Genomic DNA, 19,897 nt, shown 5'->3' on the forward strand with positions numbered 1-19,897 from the left:
AAGCACCCTTAGTGTGGTGGGACATTTCTAGAAACATAACTAACAGGCATGGAGCAGCTCTGGGATAAAGCAGAAACCTGAGGGCATTTCTCTGCAAGAAATCCAAGCCCAGAGGCATCTAACAGGATATAAGTGGTTCACTCACAAGCAATTTCTACTTGCTGCCACTCTAGACCATCTTTTACTTTTTTGCAAGTCATTTAAGAAAAAGCTGTATTATTGCACAAAAGCTCAGTAGGTTTTTTTCCCCTTTTAGCAAGTTAAGAGAAGACTCTGAAGCATAGGTTTAAAGCTTAAATGAGGTTATTTAGCATTTAGATGACTACTCTTCTACAGTGCCATCAACCCTGCATGCAATGCAGTGTGTGCTGCTTAGCCTCAACTCCACCCCACTATTAGAGGAGTCTACTGCATCAAGTACTGCTCGTGTACTTACTGTTGTTAAACACTCTAGGGAGAAAGATTTTACAGCTGGAGCTCTTTTAAAATATTTGTAACTTGTAAGCAAACAAGAACAAAATCAAACTCATGCAGTGGGGGAGCAGATATCTATAGACCAGGTGAAATTGCAGTGAATGAACCCAATAGTCCGTCTCATAAAAGAATCACAGGAATTGTGTTCCACAACCACCATTCCATGAGAGTATTTTTACACCTTCATGCCCCCACACAAAAAAAGGACAGTTTCATCACTGTTCTAATCATTTATTTAATCTTAATATGTTCTTCTGATGAATATAGTCTAATATATAGTCTTCTATATGAAAATTCTCCACTTAATTTGACAGAACTTTGTTTTATACAAATAAGACAATCACCATAAATGTTACATACTGGAGTGTAGGTCAAGAATGAACATATGCTACCTGTTTTGCTATTCAGTTATTTTCACATGTCAATGCCTGAAAATACTGCACTTAAAAACAATAACACTGTTTACTGCAGAAATTACTTTGTCTGCTTGACAGGATACATCACTGGTAAGTTAACCATCATTCACAAAAAAAAAAAAATAAATCAAGTATTTGTCTTTAATTTGTTCACTTTTCTGCTCATGGCTTCATTGAGCTGACATTTAATACAAAGAGTGAACAGTCATAAGCTTAACACAGTCACCACTGAAAAGACACTTTCCCTTACCCTCCCTCCTTCCCACATTTTAATGCACATTTTAGCACAGCTTGAACCAAAGCAAAGTGAAATAAAGTAGTGCAGTGTCTCAAGGTGTCCTTTAATGAGGGCACAGAACATTTTTTCAGGGGGACAGATATACAACAGGATTTGGAAAATACAAAAGAACCTCGTCCTCTTGTCCTTGCTAAGACTCCCTTTAGTTCAGCACATCAGATTTTAACAGAGCAGCCAAGAGCATGGTTAACACAACAGGACTAATAATGAGACACAGAACATCGAGAGGCCAAAACAAAAGGTATTCCATCAGTATTTGCCTACTGCCCAACCTGACTGCAGGAACTGCCCACCAAGATTTTCAATGACAATATTTATGACTGAAGAGTCTTAAGTAAGAAGAATTTGAAAGGCCTTAAAGGGGCCAGTTGTTCAAGAGAACTTTTGCAGAAAGACCAAGCCTTTAGCCCAGTATCAGCCTTCGTTTCCATAGTTACCATTTCTGGAAAAACAAAACATATCCCCCAAAATCCACACATCACAGCCAAACCTTTGTTCCTCATTTTTCACTTTTACTCAAGTACCATCAGGAGCCTTCAGCCAAACCAAGTGATAATCTCCCAGTTCCATCACTTAAGCTCAAAGCACTGAAGTCAAAAAACAAGGCACACTCAATGATGGAGAATCCTGTCCCCTGCTGAGCACTGAGCAGCATGACAGCAGCCTCATCTAAATGTATTTTCAGTGTCCCCACCATGACTCAACACCTTCATTTCCTGGGCACGCTTGTCTGTGTGTGTTGTGCAGGCTTCCTTCCAATGACCATGAGGAAATCTCGACCTGAGGTTCCCTTCTCCTGTCAGCTGGAGCTGATTTTGTTCCCCATGATCTGTAGCTCTCGCTGACACCAGCCCAGGGTTTTTTAACTGGGCTGCCTCACCTGCTTTGGTTTAGCAGCCTCTGTTGCACCTCAAGGCTTGAGGAGTGTGAGCCAAAATTTCAGTCCACTGACTTCTGCAGAGAGGCTGCAGAGTTTGATGTTAAACAAGGTACAAAGACTTTGGCTGTAAAGACCACTAGAAAAGCTGAACACTTTGAGGTCTTCTACTTTCAGTTCCAATTGAAGTTTTCTACACCATGTTGGACATTTTTACCACTGACAGGAAGGAAACTGCTTAGATATCATTTATTCAACCTCTTGAGTCTGAACATTAATGTACACTGGGGAAAAGATATTGATTAAAATTCCATTTTCAACTAAGAGTGCATGCCTTACAGCCCTTCAAGGGCCCATTTCTTCCCACTTCTTTTACACAATACTAGTTTCTGCAGTTAATTGTATCACATCATTAGGACTATTACTTGTGAAGTCTGATGGCAAACAGAAAAAAACATAGAACAGAATATTTAACTTCACTGAGAAACAACAAACAAGTATATACTCATTCACCCCCTACCAGAGCAGCTCACCTCATTAATGGAGATAAGCAGAAGGATTAAGAGTAACTTTTGTGTTCAATCCAAAGATCAGAAAACATTAAGGTGTAAAATATTACAAGATTAATACTTTGAAGACTCTGGTCCTGTGGCATTTTTCAAATACAAAGATTGGCGACACAATGTTCACTTTAATCAGATTCACACATCTTCAAATCTGCCCTTCCATCCAGTAGACAACTTGTGGCAACGTTCAACTTTAGAAAGTTTTGACTCTACATTAACATGGGACTTAACCTTCCTGAGCAGCAGTACATTGGTTTCTTTCAGCTCAGAGCAGAGGAAGTATCTCTCAAAGGTACTGAAGCAGAAGGTTTTTGAGCTATTTTCAGCTGAAATCCTTGATTGCCACTACTAAAACAATTTCCCTTCAACAAGTTTAAAAGCCTGACCTCTGCAAATAAAAGGAGCAAAAGACAGCCCTCCCACCCTTTGTGTAACACACTAAAAGCCATTTCTAATGGAAAAAGTCACTTCCCTGTACTGTACATTTTATAGTCTTAATTTCAAACAAGGGTCAAGTCTTATTAAGGCAGGGAACTGGTATTGGTTAACATTGCAGTACTCAGACAGTGATGTACAAGACATTTATTTGCAGTATGATGACAGTGATATAAGTGGAAAAACCAAAACTGACATGGTTAATATTAAAACTGTTCTGACAGCAATTCACATAATCTCTGAGATACAGCTTCTTTACTTGTTCGTAGTGTGAGCCTATACATCTGAAAAAGAACATAAAAAAATACTTTTTAAACAGTTTGGCATAAAAGGAATGCACAGTCAACAGTGAATACTAAGTTACTTCTTACTTGCTTTGTAAGCTTTGGTAGGAAAAAGATGGCAAACCACTCAGAGGCAGTGAGCCACCGAGCAAACACTGGCTGAACCAACCCTGTTCCTCAAACCCTTGTTGACAATTACTGTTACTCAAGTATTTATTGGCTTTAACAGAAAGGTGTTGTCCAGAATATCTGTTTAAGAGGAGCAAATGCTGTGGAAAAGCCTAAAGACCCTGTACAACCAGTTCTTCAGGGAACAGAAGATACAACCACCCAAACCTTATTTTTAATCCTTAGTTAATTTTGTTAACACCTCTGTCAAAAAAAAGCTTTAGTAAAAATACTCTTAACATTGTAGTCACTTGCTTATGCTTTCTCTTTTAGCCAATTACTCTTTTACTAATTTAAAATGGCAAAAGGAAGCATGCATAATCTGGCCCAAAGTGCACAAGACAGTCTGGAATATTACAAAGATCTCTTGGTAGGACCAGCTGCTACAATTTCATTTCTTGTTGGAGTCTGCAGTCATAAGCAGCAATGGCCACAGTGATTTTTAAATATCTTAAGGAGTTTCAGATACATAGAGATATTCAGTGCAAATGAGAACTTGTGTTCTAAGCTGGAGATTATGCTGCAGATACCTGTGCCTGGAGGTTGGGTTCAAGGCGCAGCAAGCATCCAATCTGAGTGGTTTTTGTGTGTATGATACCAGCACCAACAAAGTTAGCAGGATTGGGATCTACCTCCTCAAGCAGGGCTGACCCAAATCCAATTATCTGTGAAAGAAACCCAAAGATTTAGATGTGGGGAGGGAAGGACACAAACACCAAGTATACCCGAACAGTCATCATCTTCAAGACAAATTCATTACTACAAAATTTTGAAGGCTGACCCTGATAAATGAGCTGTTCTGTAAATAAGGCTCTTTTCAAAAGCAACTGAGAAGCAAATTAAGATTTAACATCAGTCCCCCCTTGTTTTGATACAGCCATTCCTGTCTCACACACTCACTTCTGTTTTGCCTAAGGCAGCCAAAAAGTCACTTTCCTCAAGTATAAATTAAGGCTTGAACTGTCTTCCAATTCAGTTTTAAGCAGTGAATTGGTGCTTTCTTAAACAGCTCCAAGTCTCCAGCAGCTACTGAAGACTGCATCTAATTCAAAGTACAGCTAGAAACTGTCCATTCAACTCAGCACTGCCACGATCTATCTCATAGCCTGGACTCACACTTTCACTGGATGTTCCAACTGCCAAATAAACAAAACACACCAAGTTGCTTATACCACGTGCTAATTTGGGCTGGGATAGAGTTAATTTTCTTCTTAGCAGCTGGTATGGGGCTGTGTTTTGGATTTCTGCTGAAAACAGTTGATAACACAGGGATGTTTCAGTTATGCCTGAGCAGGGGTTACACAGAGCCAAGGTCTTTTCTGCTCCTCACCCCATCAGTGAGGAAGCTGGAGATGCACAAGGAGCTGGGACAGGACACAGCCAGGACAGCTGAACAGTGGGATATCCCATACTGTAAGATGTCCTGGCTCAGCACATAAGGCTGGGAAAAGGAAGAATGGGAGGATGCTCACAGTGATGCTGTTTTGCCTTCCCAAGTAACTGTTCCACCTGATGGAGCCTTGCTGCCCTGGGGATGGCCAAACACCTCCCTGCCAGTGGGAAGCACTGAACTAATTCTTTGCTTTGCTTGTGTGCATGGCTTTTCCTTTACCTACTGAACTCTCTTTACCTCAACCCACAGGTTTTCTCACTTTTACCCTTCTTATTCTCTCCCACCCCACTGGGGAAGAGTGAGCAAATAGCTGTGTGGTGCTTAGTTGTCAGCTGGGGTTAAAACACGACCTGCCACTGCCCTGTACATGGAGAATTAAAAATATCACACCACCACCCACCTTTGCTTTCGTGATCTCTGCATCCATCGGGTGCTTTGCTTTAAAGATATTCTGTACTTCCTGTTTTGGACTGCAAGACAAGGCAAGATAAATACATTATGAACAGCACTTCCAATAGCATTTAATTCCATTGGGGGAGCTCAGGGCTTACAGGATTGAGTATGGGATGAGGCACTGCACCAGCTACATTCATTCACAATATACCTTTCTTTTCCCTTGCCCACCACAAGAGCCCAAATATAAAGTCTTACTTGCTCAGCTGCTTCCAACGCTGAAAAAAGTCTTGGGAAGACATCTCTGTTGGCTGGAAAAATTTATTCAGAGTGATGGGTAATTTTACTGAAAGATTTTGAAATGTTCCACCGTACCTGCAGATGGAATAGAAAAACCACAGTGCATGTGGCAGCCTCAGCAGTGCCTCAGCAGAAATCAACCAAGCAACTGAGGAACTGTTTATGATTAAAATCCATCAACTCCACATGACATTTCTAATATACAGTTTCAGTCTACTGTTAAATAAATTTATTTTCTCTGCTTAGATGGCACATGAATTGTCAGAACTGCTGGTACGGTTCTCTCAGTTTTAGCATAGCTGTATCCTTGTAGATAGCATCCTAAGGGGGGAAAATATATCCCTGTGAAAAGGTACCAATAAAAACCAGTTTAGACCAGAGTAACAGCATGTAGGCCAGAACTCAGGATTTTGTAAAGCTGAGCTGACGTTCAGTGGACAGAACAAGATTCTATTTCTGGTTTTGTACACTTCCAGGCCAAGTTATTTGCAGAAATGTTCTTGGTTTCCAGAAGGGAGAAGTTACTGCGTGTATTCCTGTCAAGATTTCTTAAGCAAACAGGAAGACTGCTGTTTTATATAGATAGCAGACACAGAAGTCATGGAGACATTTTATCAGTAGCTGCTTCTTAACTGTTTGGTTTGGCTGGGGTTTTCAACCACATTGTTCCAAGTGGATTCTCCCTAGCACCATAAAGCTTAATTAGATCCAATTTTCAAGTTGTCTACCCAAGAGAGCCCTGTGTGTCCATATTTTATATTTCAGTCACAGGGCCATGCCAAATTTAACATCTTTCATCTAATTAATTCACTAACATTTGAATCCTTTGTTTTACCTGAACTGAATGTTCAGGATTGGAGCTTCCATGAAGTCTGACACACATTCGATGTTCACAACCTGCTGAACCTGTGCACCTCCATCCACTGTGGGGTCAACAGGCTTTGTCTGAAGATTCAGGCATAGGAAAGTCGTTAAGGAAACAGATCAATGAACTGATCATTTCAAAAATGCAAATCTTCCAATAAGCTCTGTGAGGAATTAGCATCGTGTCTTCACTCATTCTCTTTGTGCTGCTGAACATTTAAAGATGTTTCTGTACAAGAAAAGAGTTTCTGGGGGTTTATTTTTTTGTTTATTGGGGTTTTTTCATACTGACACATCTACAAGCGATAACTCTGAAAATGTTTAGTTAATTGGACAGTCTTAAAGAAAGATGCCCATAAAAAGGTGTGAAGGCACAGAGACTTCACAATAAAAGCCACAGGACTATTCTGAACATGACAGAGAACAAGCCTGATTGCTTAATCTCCCAGAAATATCAAATTTGCAATACCAAGCATTAAGGACCAGCCATTAAATAAAAGCTTATTTTAAAAGTGCCATCATGTTGGCATACATGTGTTCCATCTCCATGTCAAGTTTTAGGTTATGTGCTAATGCAGTACTCGAAGGACACACTTCTACCCCTGCTACTTCATGTCAGTGGTGAAAGCTACAGTTCCAGTACATATTTATTCATCTAGATTTCTTATTTCAGAAATAAAATTTGTGTTTATAACCAGGGCTTTAAGGAAAGAATCTTTCATCCCTGCTCAAGACTTGTTCTTTCTACAAGAACTTTAGTGAGTTATCAGCAAGTTTCTCATTTCTTCATGTTCAAGGACACTGTGCCTTGATCCAACAGATTTATTATATTGTGCAGCAATAAACCACAAAAACCTAATAAGAACAGACACATGACTACATTTAAGGATATTTGATTGAAGGTCATCTGAGCAGATTACTGTTGGAGTAAAATTCAAGAACTGTGTTGATGTCTTATTACCATAGAATATGAACATCCGTCCTGGAAAGAGAAGAACAAGACATCAGAAATTTTAGGTCATGTAATCACATTGAACTACGTGTGCTTCAATCCCTAACACACTGTCTTTCTACCTTTCTTTAAAACCACTTTTAAGAACAAAATACAGTTTACATGGTTTATCTCACCAAGACATTCACAGTTCAAAATGCAGTGACTTAACCAAACCATTCGATCTCTCCTACAGTAGCTGTCACACAGGCAGTTAAATCATCAGTGGAAGTCTTTCAATTGCTGGAGAATTTTGTTAAGATGCTACTATGCCACCAAGAGCTTCACAGAAAGGGAGAAGCAAGCAATTCTATTGCTAGCCTATGTTCAAATTCCATCTCTTTCCTGGCTGGTTTCAGTATCTTGTGCATTCAATCTGCTCTGAAATGCATTGTGACTCATATCATTACAATAAGCTATATTGCAAAATGTAAATTTTGACAAGAATGGTCCTCTATAAACCTGGCTCCACCAGCCATACAACCAGACAGCAAGAGCTGGAGTGCTGGAGCTTAACACTCCTATTTCATATCAGCTACTAAAACAATAAAAAAATTTAAAGAAGCAAGAGCCCACACAAAAGCCAGGGATGCACAACAGTGGGAGTTGTAAAACTGCTTAGGCCTACAATGCTATTTCCCTTTCAGCAGCTGGAAAGTGAGTCCTAGCTGGAATATCATGCTGGCACTGTGATTGATAATGCACACAGCCAACCATGGCACAACAGATCTTACCCAGGTTCTGTCGAAATTCAGACTTCAAGCCAATTTGTAGCAACTGATTTTCAAATAAGACTCCATTATTTTTACACACAAACCTAGGGGAAGAGAGGGAAAACATGTTTTAAATTGAGCCTCTTTAAACAATATTTAGAACCACAAAATTCAGGGTTTACACAGAGGATGAAGACTGCGGTTAACCTAGAATGCATCAGTCTGTGAGAGAGCCTTTGCAGAAAACTGCAGTTAGAAAACACAATTTTACAATCAGAGCCACCACTTGTAGGACACTAAAAGAACTGACATTTTTATTTGATAGGATGTCTGAGAAACTATGAAGAAAACCACAATATGCTATATACACACACACTGTCTAATAAAGGACCAGGCAACAGATTAGGATTTTTCTTATTAGTCTTGAGAACTTCTGAAACTCATTGGGTTGGTGCAGAATTGAAAAGTTTGAAGCTTTGACTGTTTAAACCTGAAAGAAAAAACCCTCCTTTTTTAATCATTTCTGTATCACCTAAGCCAACTGAGAGATGTACTTTTTCCACTTTGAGAGAGGAAGCCCATTCTCCAGTGATCTCTGTCCTTTCCATCACCCCTCACTTAAAAGTAGAAGAGGTGGTCAGCAAACATCTGCCTTTTGCATACAAGGCACTTAAAACACACTCCCAAATATCAGTACTTTCGACAAGTACTCCTGGAATTTATTTATTTCCAAATAATTGCAAAAACATAACATACAACTGGCATTGCCTCATTTTAGAGCAGTGTGTGATAGCACTGACTTGTAAGGGCAACTCTAACCTGTGTATTCATGAGCCTGTCACAAAATCCACAGCATCCTCAGAGGTGTTCTAGTCACAAGTCTGACAGTACATGTTTCTCTAGTTTTGCTGGTATTAAATTAATGAACAATATAGTTTTGCTTTATAACTATATTCTGGAAATTGCCCAGCCTTGCAAGGTTTTAGTATTGCTTACTTGTGAAAAAGCTCATCAGCATCATGCACAGTATCAGCTGGTTCCTCAGAAACTACCTCAGATGAAGCCAGGTCAGGGCTAGTTCAGGCAGCACAAAGGAAGAAAGGCAGTAGCGACAGAGACAGCAGGAGTTAGTAAAGACAGCTTAGAGCTTAGTTACTTCTTTTACCTCCTTCCTCAAAAACGGCACTGCTGAGCTTAATGCACCAGAAATTGATTAGCTGCCCTAGCTCAGAACCCTAGAAAGGTTTTAGGCATTAGGCAATGTTTTCCCCCACTTCTCTCCCCCATCCCACCCCGACTGTTAGAAAACAGCAGTCCCTCAGGAAGATAGCTAAAAGTGTTCAGTAAATGTAAACCTCTTAGAGAACCAAGTCCTTTTAGGTGTTTAACTGTGACAGCAAAAGTGTTTCAGTTCAAAGTCAAAAAGGTAGCTGCATATTAACTACTACAAAGGTGTGCTTAAAAGCAGAGGCCTCATCAGCCTTAGGGACCCTTCTAATTAGCGGTGCACAATCAGTTCCTAAAAACACATAAATATTAAGCATAGGCAAGAGTACACAGGCACACAGAGAATAACTTACCCAAGCAACAGAATAGAAACAAAAGTGACAACAGCATTAAAAAGAGGCAGGAAACTGTAAAAAGCAACTTCTCAGTATCATTAGAGAAGCATTTCATCATCTACAGACAAACCAAGGAGTTGGGCATTGCTATACTTTCTTCTGCAGAAAGAGAAAACTCTTCTTGAGTAACATTTGCTTATGAAGCTACTAGCATTGGTTCCTTTTTCTACCTCCTTAAAAAAAAAAAAAAAAAAAAGCATGAAGAAGCCTGTGTAGCTTCCTGAAGTCCTGTTTTGTGTTGTATGATCAGGTATCACTTCTGATCTTCCAGCAGAAACACAGGATCAAGTATTAATCACTGCAAACCCAAAACAAATGCATTGCCTGCTATAAAATTTTGATGAAAGTGTCAATGATTCAGGCAGATCAGTTTCCCTCATTATGTCTTTTATATTAAGATGCATTGAAAATTTGTTGTGACAACATTCAAAATTTGGTCCTTGACAAAAGCAGTACGTTCTTGTCTAGTAAGACTACTGATTTTAACGACATTCTGTGATTTTATGCCTTTAATTCCCACGAATTTAGCCAAATAACATTTGAGAGTTACCACAGGGGCTTTTAATACTAATGGGGTTAATAACACATTGTACCTACACTACACTTGGTAATGTAATTGTAGTATCAAATCCCCTTTAAAGAAAAGAAAACCACTTGTTCTTTATCCCTCTTTTCAGACTCCTTTGTCAGACAGTAGCAGAACAACTGAAGTGTAGCATTAAAATCTGGGAAGCAGTATGTCTGGATACAATCCATCTCACTGTTTCAGTAGCAGTTTGCCATAAGTGGAGAGACAAGAATACTTTATGAAAAGAAAGTAAGAATAAATGTATTCATATCGAGACAGATAACCCCCACTTCAAGATGTATGGAGATGCACAAGCAGCTTACTTTAATAAAGAAGCAAAACCAGCATGAAAAACAGACACAACTGTGTGGCAAATATCCTCAGGTTGAGTACTACAGACTCAGCTTTTCCATTAGAAGAGATATTCAGTAAAGACAGCACATCCAGCAGAGTGTCCAAGAACCTCTCTTGCTGCAAAACTACCACCCAGGAATGTACTCGATATGCTGGAACAAAACCCAAAGTTATGTGTGTTTTTCCTTCAATCCTGTTTTAACAGACAAATTCTCCTTCAAATTCCTTTCAGGGTGGCTTAATTACCTCGCAAAGTTGTCATCAGAACCAGGAGCAAGAGGTGCAACTGCAGAAGCTGAATCTGAAAATACATCCACGAGCAGGCTACCACTAGAGGAAGGTGGGGGAGCTGAATTGGTGACAGGGGCAGCACCCAGACCCAGCAGATCCGCCGATGGAGAAGGAGTAGACTAAGGAAGACAAGACACTTTGGTGTTACACTGCAACAAAACTACAACAAAGCTGTCTCGTTTGCATAGACAACTAAGCTATGGCAAGGTGCCTCTCCCCACCCCAAATCAAGGCTTGAATGGCTGTAAAAGGGTTCACAAATGCAGCAGTTACCACGCTGAATTTCAACTTAAGGTCATTTACAGATGTGGTTTTCTTTTTTTCCTTTGAAGAGAGTTATGTCCATCTAACCGTTAAATAAAAACAAAACCAAAATTATTCTGTCTATAATCTGGTTCTGCAGAAGAAAGATGACAAAAAATGACTGCTTTTCCCCCCTCTCTTTTCCCATCAGTTTCAAGGGAAAGTAAGTACTGTAGGGAATAAAATTCACATGTTGCTTTTCTTTCATGAAGAATCCATCAAGAAAGCAAGCGGCTTTTACACCAAAACCAAAAATCACATGTCATCACAGCATCTTTAAAATTGACTATCAGTTTAATCCTGGGTTTCTGAAGCCTAGGAAATCTTAAAAAGAATGTAAACCCAACCAGCAACAAAAGCACAGCCTGTAGCCAGTTCAAGCTGCAAACACTAGAGGAAGACACAAGATGTTTAAACTGTTTTTTCCTCAAACAGAGCAAATCAAGCAGCCAGGACACAGAATCATGCAATAGAGGCTGATATATGTGCCCAGGTGGCATGCAAGAACAAAGCACAGACTGTTAATCAAATGGTCATGTATTAGACATGAGCAGCTTCCACTATGCCAGATAATCTGAGGATGAGTCATGAGATGCGTTTGGATGAATCTGAAATCTTGGTTTTGTAAGCCAACTCCAAGTTATCATATACTCCGTACAGGATAATGAAAAATTCCTTGGCAAAAGACTTTAAGAAGCCAGTCATTAGGAGCTACTAAAAACAAAGGTTGGACTTCGAATTTCTAACATTTTTGGATTCTAAACCAGACAAAGCCTCTGGTGAAGGTCACACTGTGCAGTCTGTTACACGGCTGCAATCCATAAAGTGAAGCTCATGAAGCATAATGCAGTATTATCTGTCAGTCACCTCAATTTGGGCATCCAAAGAAAATGTTGCAACTTTTCTGCTAGAAAGAGATGTCTGTCCAGTCAAAATTGTTGCACTTGGAGTAGCTACTCTTACATACTGTAGTAACTAAGTAAATTATTATGCTTTAACAAACTGGGCAGGGAGCATGCTGCAGTATTTCCTCCTCTAGGAAATCTTCTACGGCATCTTAAATCTAATTACAACTTTTTCTAGGCATTAAAACCAGAAAGAAGTGTTACATTATGGAAAAAATTGATACCATCAGCTTTAACTGACAATAAAATGAGAAGTTGCAGCTCAGACAGAAAAAAAACCTGTGGACTTGTCTAGCACAACTGAATTCAAATAGTACTGTCAAATAAAAAGTAACAACTTTATACTGATTTGAGGACATCCCAGTGAAGGTAGGTGATGTCCAGTTCTATAATAACCCAAACCAAGATGCAAAATAACATGTTAGACAAAGCAGATAAATAGCTGATACTCTGAAATTCAATTTAACTCCTTTTAAATATGTTACTTTTATAATCTCGCCTTCAGTGCAATTTCACCACCAAGGAAATTTCACATTTCTAAAGTGAACAGCAATATTTTTCAAATAACAATGTAAAAGGGATTTTTTTTTAGGCTGTAGACTGTTTGTCCCCACTTACATAAGATTTCCAAAGGAAAATTGCATCCAAGATGCATCGAGGGGAAAGCAGCTGTACATCCCCTGCTTTATAGGAAACATACACAGCCTTAAGTTTCAGAGGAGAGGTTTTAAGTCCCCAAAAAGCCACTTTAGGAAACCAGTCTTTTCTCACTTGCACACCATCTAAATGAGTGAAATAACAGCTTTTAAACTCACAACAGCACTGGCATTGACAGAGGCAGGTTCAGCACTTCCATTCATATCAGAGCTCCTCTCCTTTTTGATCTCTTCCAGGTCAGTAACTGTGCCCGGGCCTTTCTTCTTCTTCAGTTTAGCCAAAATAGAAGATTCCCTCTCTGGAAAGGGAGGCATTTCTTCCAACACTGTAGCCTTAGCATAGGGAAAAAAAAGTATTAGTTAAACTTCAGAGAAAAAGCCAAACCAGCTTCTGAGTCTTTGAAGAGACACACCCTTATAGATTGCATAAAGCAAAAGCAGAAGTAGTTACCCACACAGAAAATTATTATGCAGTTTATTGTAGCAAGGGATTGATCGCTTTTTTAAAAGAAAAAATTCTTCAAAATTTTCTGAAGTCCTTCCAAAGCACTTGGTTAAGAAAACAGGAGCATATCAATTCTCTGAAACAGTGATATTAAATTTTAAAAATTAAATAATTAGATCATAGTAGACCTAAGGGTCCTTAAGTCAGGCAGACCTAGACTTAAACCACAAAGCATACTCAAGCATTTTTATTAGATGTCAAAACCAAATGTGCAATGCTCCTCTCAGACCTGAGATCACCAGGTTAAACGACAACTTCATGGGACAAAAAATTACACTTTTCCTGCCCACCATCAAGTAAGTCCTCAAAAGAAATCCCCAACCTTTTGACACCTAAATCCTCTAGGACCCTGTATTGTGCCAGCTCTCCCTGGCTTCTCTGCTCCAGATTAACATGTCTTAATGGTCATATGTCCCACTACAGCAGCTGCAACTTGGAATGTAGCTCTAAATTAAAGGTGACTACAGCAGAATTAAGGAAACTAAAAGAACCAGCACCCATATTTAATCCTTAATCCTGCACTGAGATTTCTGAGCAATCAGGTAAGGTTTAGTTAACTTGTTGACAGCAGAGTACTGCATAATAAAGGAAATAAACCTTTATACCTACCAATATATCAGTACTAGCAATAGTACTGAGCCTCAAATACTCAACAGCTCTCTGCTGCAGCTCAACATCAGCATTCTTTAGCTGACTGTCACTGCGCAGCACGTCTTGAATTGTAGTTTTGATTTCTGGAAACAGGTTCACAAACTTGATGTAGGTGGACAGAAGCAGAGCTCGGGTAGGAACACTACACAGATGAAACTTGGAATGTAGCAAGTTGAACTGGATGAGGGGACTTAAAAGAGGGAAAAAATAATTTGTTCAGTTTTCGTAGAAACGATAATCCTTCTTATTGCATTATTAGCAAGAGCTGAATGATTTCTTAACTAGCCTTTAGGAATGCTAGGAATTAAATTCTTTACAGAAAGCATTACTACTCCAATTCAGTATTTTAGAAGGTATTTTACCTTGATCTTGGATCACCTGCTATCAGATTTCCGAATTCTCCCAAGATGTAGCCACCTACTTTTACAAGATTCTCATGACATGCCGGAGCCTGAAGGGCCTGTAACACATCAATAATCATTGATACACAATGTACAAAAACACCCATCTTTTCTGTCACTTCCATTCCCAGTTTTCTCACCCACTTTCCTGCAAGAGCAGACCACGGATCTAGGCACTACAGAGCATTTATGAGAAAAACATGATGGGTGGTATGATTTCACAGAAGACTCTAGTAGGAGTATTACTTGATTAAGAGCACCCTTAGGCCCACCTAGCAGCACTGAGGACTTTTGACAACAGACAGAACTCCTTCATTTTCCCCTGTCACATCATGTGGTGCTTCCTTAATTCTTATTTTGAAAGGGAATTGAAAACAGTTACCCTCACCTCAAAAACAGTCTTTGCTGCATATCCTTGCACATCATCCCTGTTGATGACAATCTGGATGACTCGGTACCACACCTCTTCACTGACATAGTCACCAGCAATGCGAATGAGATTCAGGATTGTATCCACATACCAAGTGTAATCCACTGCATACTTCTCAGCCAGAATTGCAACCTTCAGAACCTGAGCACACAGAAGAGAACACAGAAGGTTGATAGCTCTGACTATGAGTTGTATACACCTGGTGATGCCCCACACTGGCCCAGAAGCCTCAGTTTCAGATACATGAGCTTGTTCACTTGTTCCCACGGCCAAGGTGAAAGGTGAACACTGAAATGCTGTGCCAGAAAACAACAGTTGCCAGGCACATACTGCTTTCCCCATAATGCATTCAAATATGTTGCATCTTTGTGGCTTTCCAACCATGTACCTAAGTGATCAAGAGCAATTTATAGAACATTTTTTGTTTGCTAAAAACACCATCTAACACCATTTACCTCTGAGACAGGATCAAATAGGAAATTGGAAACCTCTCAAAAAAAAGGCAAAAGGTAACTCAAGATAGCAGAGGCAAATAGCCACCAAAGCATAGCTGACTTTTTCAGGTCATTCTCAGATTCCTGTATCCTGAAGCAAACAATCAGCTTCAGGGGAGACCCCACGCAATTTATTATCAGTTGCATTTATTACTCTTAAAAGACCAGGTCAGTATAAGGGAACAGAATTAAATTCTCACTATCTGCCAAGTCAGGGGACATTGCCAACAGCAACCAGACAGCACAAGACATAAATCAACTAACACAGTATTCCACATTCACTTCTCCAACCAAGGCACTTCAGCACCTAACCAAGCCAAATAACTACTGTAAGAACAAGTTTAGTTTACCATCCTAAAAAGGTTTAAGTTGAGTATTTCAACTTTTATCCTACTGGCAGGAAAGAGATAAATATCAGGCCTCTTAGCTGATTATAAGGTAGTGATTTCGGGAACCCTTAGACTGAATATTCTCAGAGCATACAAAGTTCTACCTACAAGTAAGCATTTAGCACTAATTTTTGAAGCTACTGGACAATGACTAGCTCTCAGATGTAGAGAATATGTTGGGGCTGACATATAAAATTCACTTTGCTTTCTATATGCACTGTCCCGAGACCAAGATCAGCTTTTAAAATTCTTAAGTTTCCAAGGTTCCCCCCTGCCCCTAGATTAATTCAACCTAAATTCTTTGCTATTAGACTACAAAATTTGTTTGTTTTAGTAGTTTTGTCTGGAGGTTTTTTTTAAGCCACCATGAAAAGCAATCTCTATCACAGACTATGCAGCAACCCAACCAATAAATTATATTTATGGTACCAAATCCAGCTACGAAACAAATATTTAAGAAAAACACCAATAGCTTACAATTTCTTCTCTAATGGAATAATCGGCAGTCTCCAGATAATTGAGCATTTCAGCCACAATCTGCTGGGCATTGCTTCGGTCACACATTGCATACAGGAGATCTACAGCTCTTTGTCGTACACTGACATCTCTTTCAGTCTGCAAAAAGACACAGTCAAAGCTCAATATGATTTCATCTTTGTTTGGAAAGTACATGCAACTTAAGAGATGAAAGTTAGTATAATACACATTCAAATTTAAAACAAATGAATTTGCATAATTTTTCAAAGGCAGAATAAACTCTTTATGTAACATATAAGCTTATATATATATATATGAAGATGTAACTCTTTATATAAGCTGTGAGTTTCTTATGCTATTTCTCACTTTCAGTCATCTAGGAAGAAATCAGTGGACACTCAGCCTCCTGCTTCTAAATACTATCACAAAAATTCAAATCATCAGGTTTTGTTTCTGTAGCATACTTATTCAAATCTGTGCAGGTGCTGAAAGAATGGAGGAGTTTGTACACAACACTTCAGTATTAAGCAGAGTGGAGTGAGTGAATGTGTGCTCCACTATGTGCTGAGTAATTGGTACCAGTGGCCATAATGCACCAATAACTGGCTGAAATTGTTAAATTGTTACCAGGCCAATGAGCATTGAGCTACTTGCAGGTTTAGTGTCTGGCATGCCTTGTAACAACTGAAGTCCAGCTACAACAAACACATACTTTGAACTTAGACAAATGTATAAATATGCTACAGCATAAACTTGGAAGAAAAGAAAGCATTTAAACATCCAAGTGTGCAAGTAAATTTACATGCAAATCAGTCTTACTCTTTTAACTTCAGCTTGGTCACACAAACATGGCATGCAAATGTGTCTTTCTGGTTTCTAGTCTTTACAATTCTGCAGTGCAAGCTGATCTGTTCTACCACTCCCCATAAGATACTACAATGAAGGAACAGTGTCCAATACCAGCAAGACAGTAATAAAACTGTCTTCCCAGCATTCTCAGTTTTGAAATTCCACATTTTTAAACAATTATTCATCTTCAGCCCAGATATGAGCAGATACCAGCGTTACAGGGGACAGATCTACAGGTATCAGATTTACCAGCAAGGTGCAGAAACCAACAAGAGCTGACTTCTGTAATTGCCAGAACAGCAAGATTTTGCTGGATTGAAGTAAACTCAAGCAGACTTAAAAGAATAACTCATTTGGTCCCTAAGTATTATTAACTTAATTGGGGACAGGGAGCTTGGGGCAGTGAGGCAGGGGAGAAGACAACACTCATAAACAGACCACACACTTCAATATTTACCTTCAATGCATTGATAACTGTTTCTATGTGTGTTTTCACAGCCTCATGTGAGAATTCAGAGCTGGCAAGCGTGCACATGCTTTCCAGTGCTAGGTAACGTAAATTAGTTTCTCGGTGCTGCAAGAACTGACCTAGCTGGTTACAGGCACGGACTAGTAGGTTTGGCTCACTGCACAGAACAGGAGAGAAAGTGAAAGGGTTAAAAGCAACAGGTTTGAGAACACTCAATTCAGAATACTATTTCTGCAGTGGAAATTTCTTAAAATGCCTCCAAGTGTCTGCTAGAATGCTTTGCTAGTGAAATGCAAATTCAGAAACTGTGAGCAAATAATCTCTGTTGGATTAGAGCAGTGGGGTCAATACAAAACATCAAATAAAGAAGCAGCAAAACCCAAAGCTACACAGTTCATTAACATTGTTCAGTTATATTGCTGTGGTTGTGTTCCAATCTAGCAAGCAACTTCATATTCTTTTCCCCTCCGCTCCCTCCCCCATTAAAATCTCATTAACTGTTCAAGACAAAGCCCTAGCTTTTCACTTTAAAATCCCCTCTGATAACAGAAGTGTTGTCCCAGCTCACCTGTCATGATGTATAATTAAGCTAATTGCCTCAAACAGGACAGCATTCTTTGCATTCGAGTGTTGCACCTTCTTTGACTTTGGTGGCTCCTGTGCTTTGTTGAGGATTGTTTCCAGGCATTCTGTCAGACGGCCACGTACCGCAGGGTCTTCTGGAGAACAATGAGCCGTTGGACAACTTCGTTTTGCTCCAAACTTAAGCCTTTCCCTCGGCTAAATCTAAATTAACTCAACTATTTTGAGACATTAAAAAAACATTTACACTCCCCAACACACACAGGAAAAGAATTCCAAGCCACAGTTCTATTGGGGTGAGAACAAAAACCAAACACAATCTGCACTACAACATACTTCAAGGCTTTAATATAGTTGATAATAGTAATGAATGTTTAAAATGCTAGCTGCCAATGATTTGTAAGATGCATACTGGTTAGATATTTTGTTAAAATTAAACACAATATAATTCATAACGGCAAGTACCTTAGAGCTACCAGAAACACTCAAGAGTACAAACTTCAGTGCCTTTGCCTTAAGACAATGTGCTTGCACTCCAAGCTACTGCAGTAGCTCTTTGGAGCCAGTGAACTGCATAAGAGAGATGACCAGTGCTGTGATTTGTGCATTACCTGGAGGTGGATAGCACTGTAACAGCCTTAGAAGTTTCACAGATAGCCAGGGAGCGGGAACAAAGTAGTATGTGTAGTCCTGAAGGTCTGTTGATGCAGAAGTTACAATCTGTAAAACAAACAACCAGCACATCAGCTGCTGAAGTTAATTGATTCACAGTCATGAAAAGGACCCAAAAAACACTGTAGGTCACCTCTAAGAGAAGCTTAAAAAACTGTGTCACTACCAATGTCTAGTTCAGTAGATTAATTAGGTGCAAGCTGCCATACCATTAGCACAATAAATGCTAGTCATGGAAATCCAGTTTTGCAGATACAGTAGTCTAGGGAGTCTCTTCTGAAAGCCTATTTGCTTTTTTTAAAAGAATGAAGACAACCATCTTGTAACATCAAGATGTTTAACCAGAAACCTGACCTTCTCTGTTCCAGCAATTCAGATTCAGCCAACAGTCTGGTGGCTGCTGATAGGTGAGCCTGCAATTCAAGTACAGGATGCTATGATAGACTGACCTACAGCAGAAAGACCAAGTAACACCTTCAGTAATATCCCTACAGCAAAGCAAAAAGGAGATAGCATTCACAGAAGAGGTTTATATGCATAATGAAATGTGACAAGGATTAGATTACCCCTCTTCATAGATTTATTTACCCCTTTTATTCTAGGGTAACCATGAGATTGGCACTAGCTTTGCTCAAAAAAATTCTACCTAATTCTTACTGCTCCATTATAGAACAGCCTTTCACTTCCCTCAGCTCTCCCTTGCTTTTATGTATTAGAAAAATTCTTTGTATTTAAAAAGACAGTAAACTGTGACCTACAAATAATTTGGGTATAAGACTGCATAAAACTGGGTGCAAAATACATTTGTGAAGTAGTGGGCTCCCTAGTCTTGCACACCTTTCAAAAGAGGGGGAAACAAAATCAAACAAAACAGTGACATCAGTTTTCCAGCACAGAAATGTTAATTTACAGACATGTCCCTCCACTCCTCCCTGCCCCTGCTTAACCCCTACATCATTTACTGTGTATCAGATGTTTATGATTATTAACTTAGCAGCAGCTCAAAAGAAGGAACAGGAAGGCAATTTGTCCTGTAAGAAGCTTAGATAAAGTTAAAGCTAGTCTGTATTTTTGAGGAGTTTGTAGAATCAGTCTCTGATCCAACTA

The 19,897-nt window shown here is 39.3% G+C and overlaps 1 protein-coding gene across 4 annotated transcripts in view; it reads right to left on the minus strand.

Annotated features, from left to right (window-relative positions):
- Positions 1 to 684: 684 nt before the first annotated feature.
- The window catches only part of AP2A2 (adaptor related protein complex 2 subunit alpha 2), a 44,876-nt gene continuing 25,663 nt past the window's right edge, over positions 685 to 19,897 (minus strand). The window contains exons 7-23 of one of the 4 annotated variants that reach the window (XM_088166699.1): positions 18,730 to 18,838; positions 18,105 to 18,252; positions 17,525 to 17,693; positions 16,219 to 16,356; positions 14,817 to 14,999; positions 14,390 to 14,487; positions 13,986 to 14,217; positions 13,031 to 13,204; positions 10,963 to 11,126; positions 9,169 to 9,246; positions 8,194 to 8,276; positions 7,361 to 7,450; positions 6,440 to 6,563; positions 5,563 to 5,679; positions 5,312 to 5,381; positions 4,049 to 4,183; positions 685 to 3,350 (exon numbers count right to left, since the gene is read on the minus strand). In XM_088166699.1, coding sequence (XP_088022825.1) covers positions 3,273 to 3,350; positions 4,049 to 4,183; positions 5,312 to 5,381; positions 5,563 to 5,679; positions 6,440 to 6,563; positions 7,361 to 7,450; positions 8,194 to 8,276; positions 9,169 to 9,246; positions 10,963 to 11,126; positions 13,031 to 13,204; positions 13,986 to 14,217; positions 14,390 to 14,487; positions 14,817 to 14,999; positions 16,219 to 16,356; positions 17,525 to 17,693; positions 18,105 to 18,252; positions 18,730 to 18,838 — 2,190 coding nt within the window. In that variant the 3' untranslated portion in view covers positions 685 to 3,272. Of the gene's footprint in view, positions 3,351 to 4,048; positions 4,184 to 5,311; positions 5,382 to 5,562; positions 5,680 to 6,439; positions 6,564 to 7,360; positions 7,451 to 8,193; positions 8,277 to 9,168; positions 9,247 to 10,962; positions 11,127 to 13,030; positions 13,205 to 13,985; positions 14,218 to 14,389; positions 14,488 to 14,816; positions 15,000 to 16,218; positions 16,357 to 17,524; positions 17,694 to 18,104; positions 18,256 to 18,729; positions 18,839 to 19,897 lie in introns of all 4 variants that reach the window. The other 3 variants (XM_014873598.2, XM_014873596.2, XM_014873595.2) reach the window with 3 other exon arrangements.

This window comes from Sturnus vulgaris, chromosome 6 (genome assembly GCF_052056855.1).
Source record: "Sturnus vulgaris isolate bStuVul1 chromosome 6, bStuVul1.hap1, whole genome shotgun sequence".
Classification (NCBI taxonomy): Eukaryota; Metazoa; Chordata; class Aves; order Passeriformes; family Sturnidae; genus Sturnus; species Sturnus vulgaris.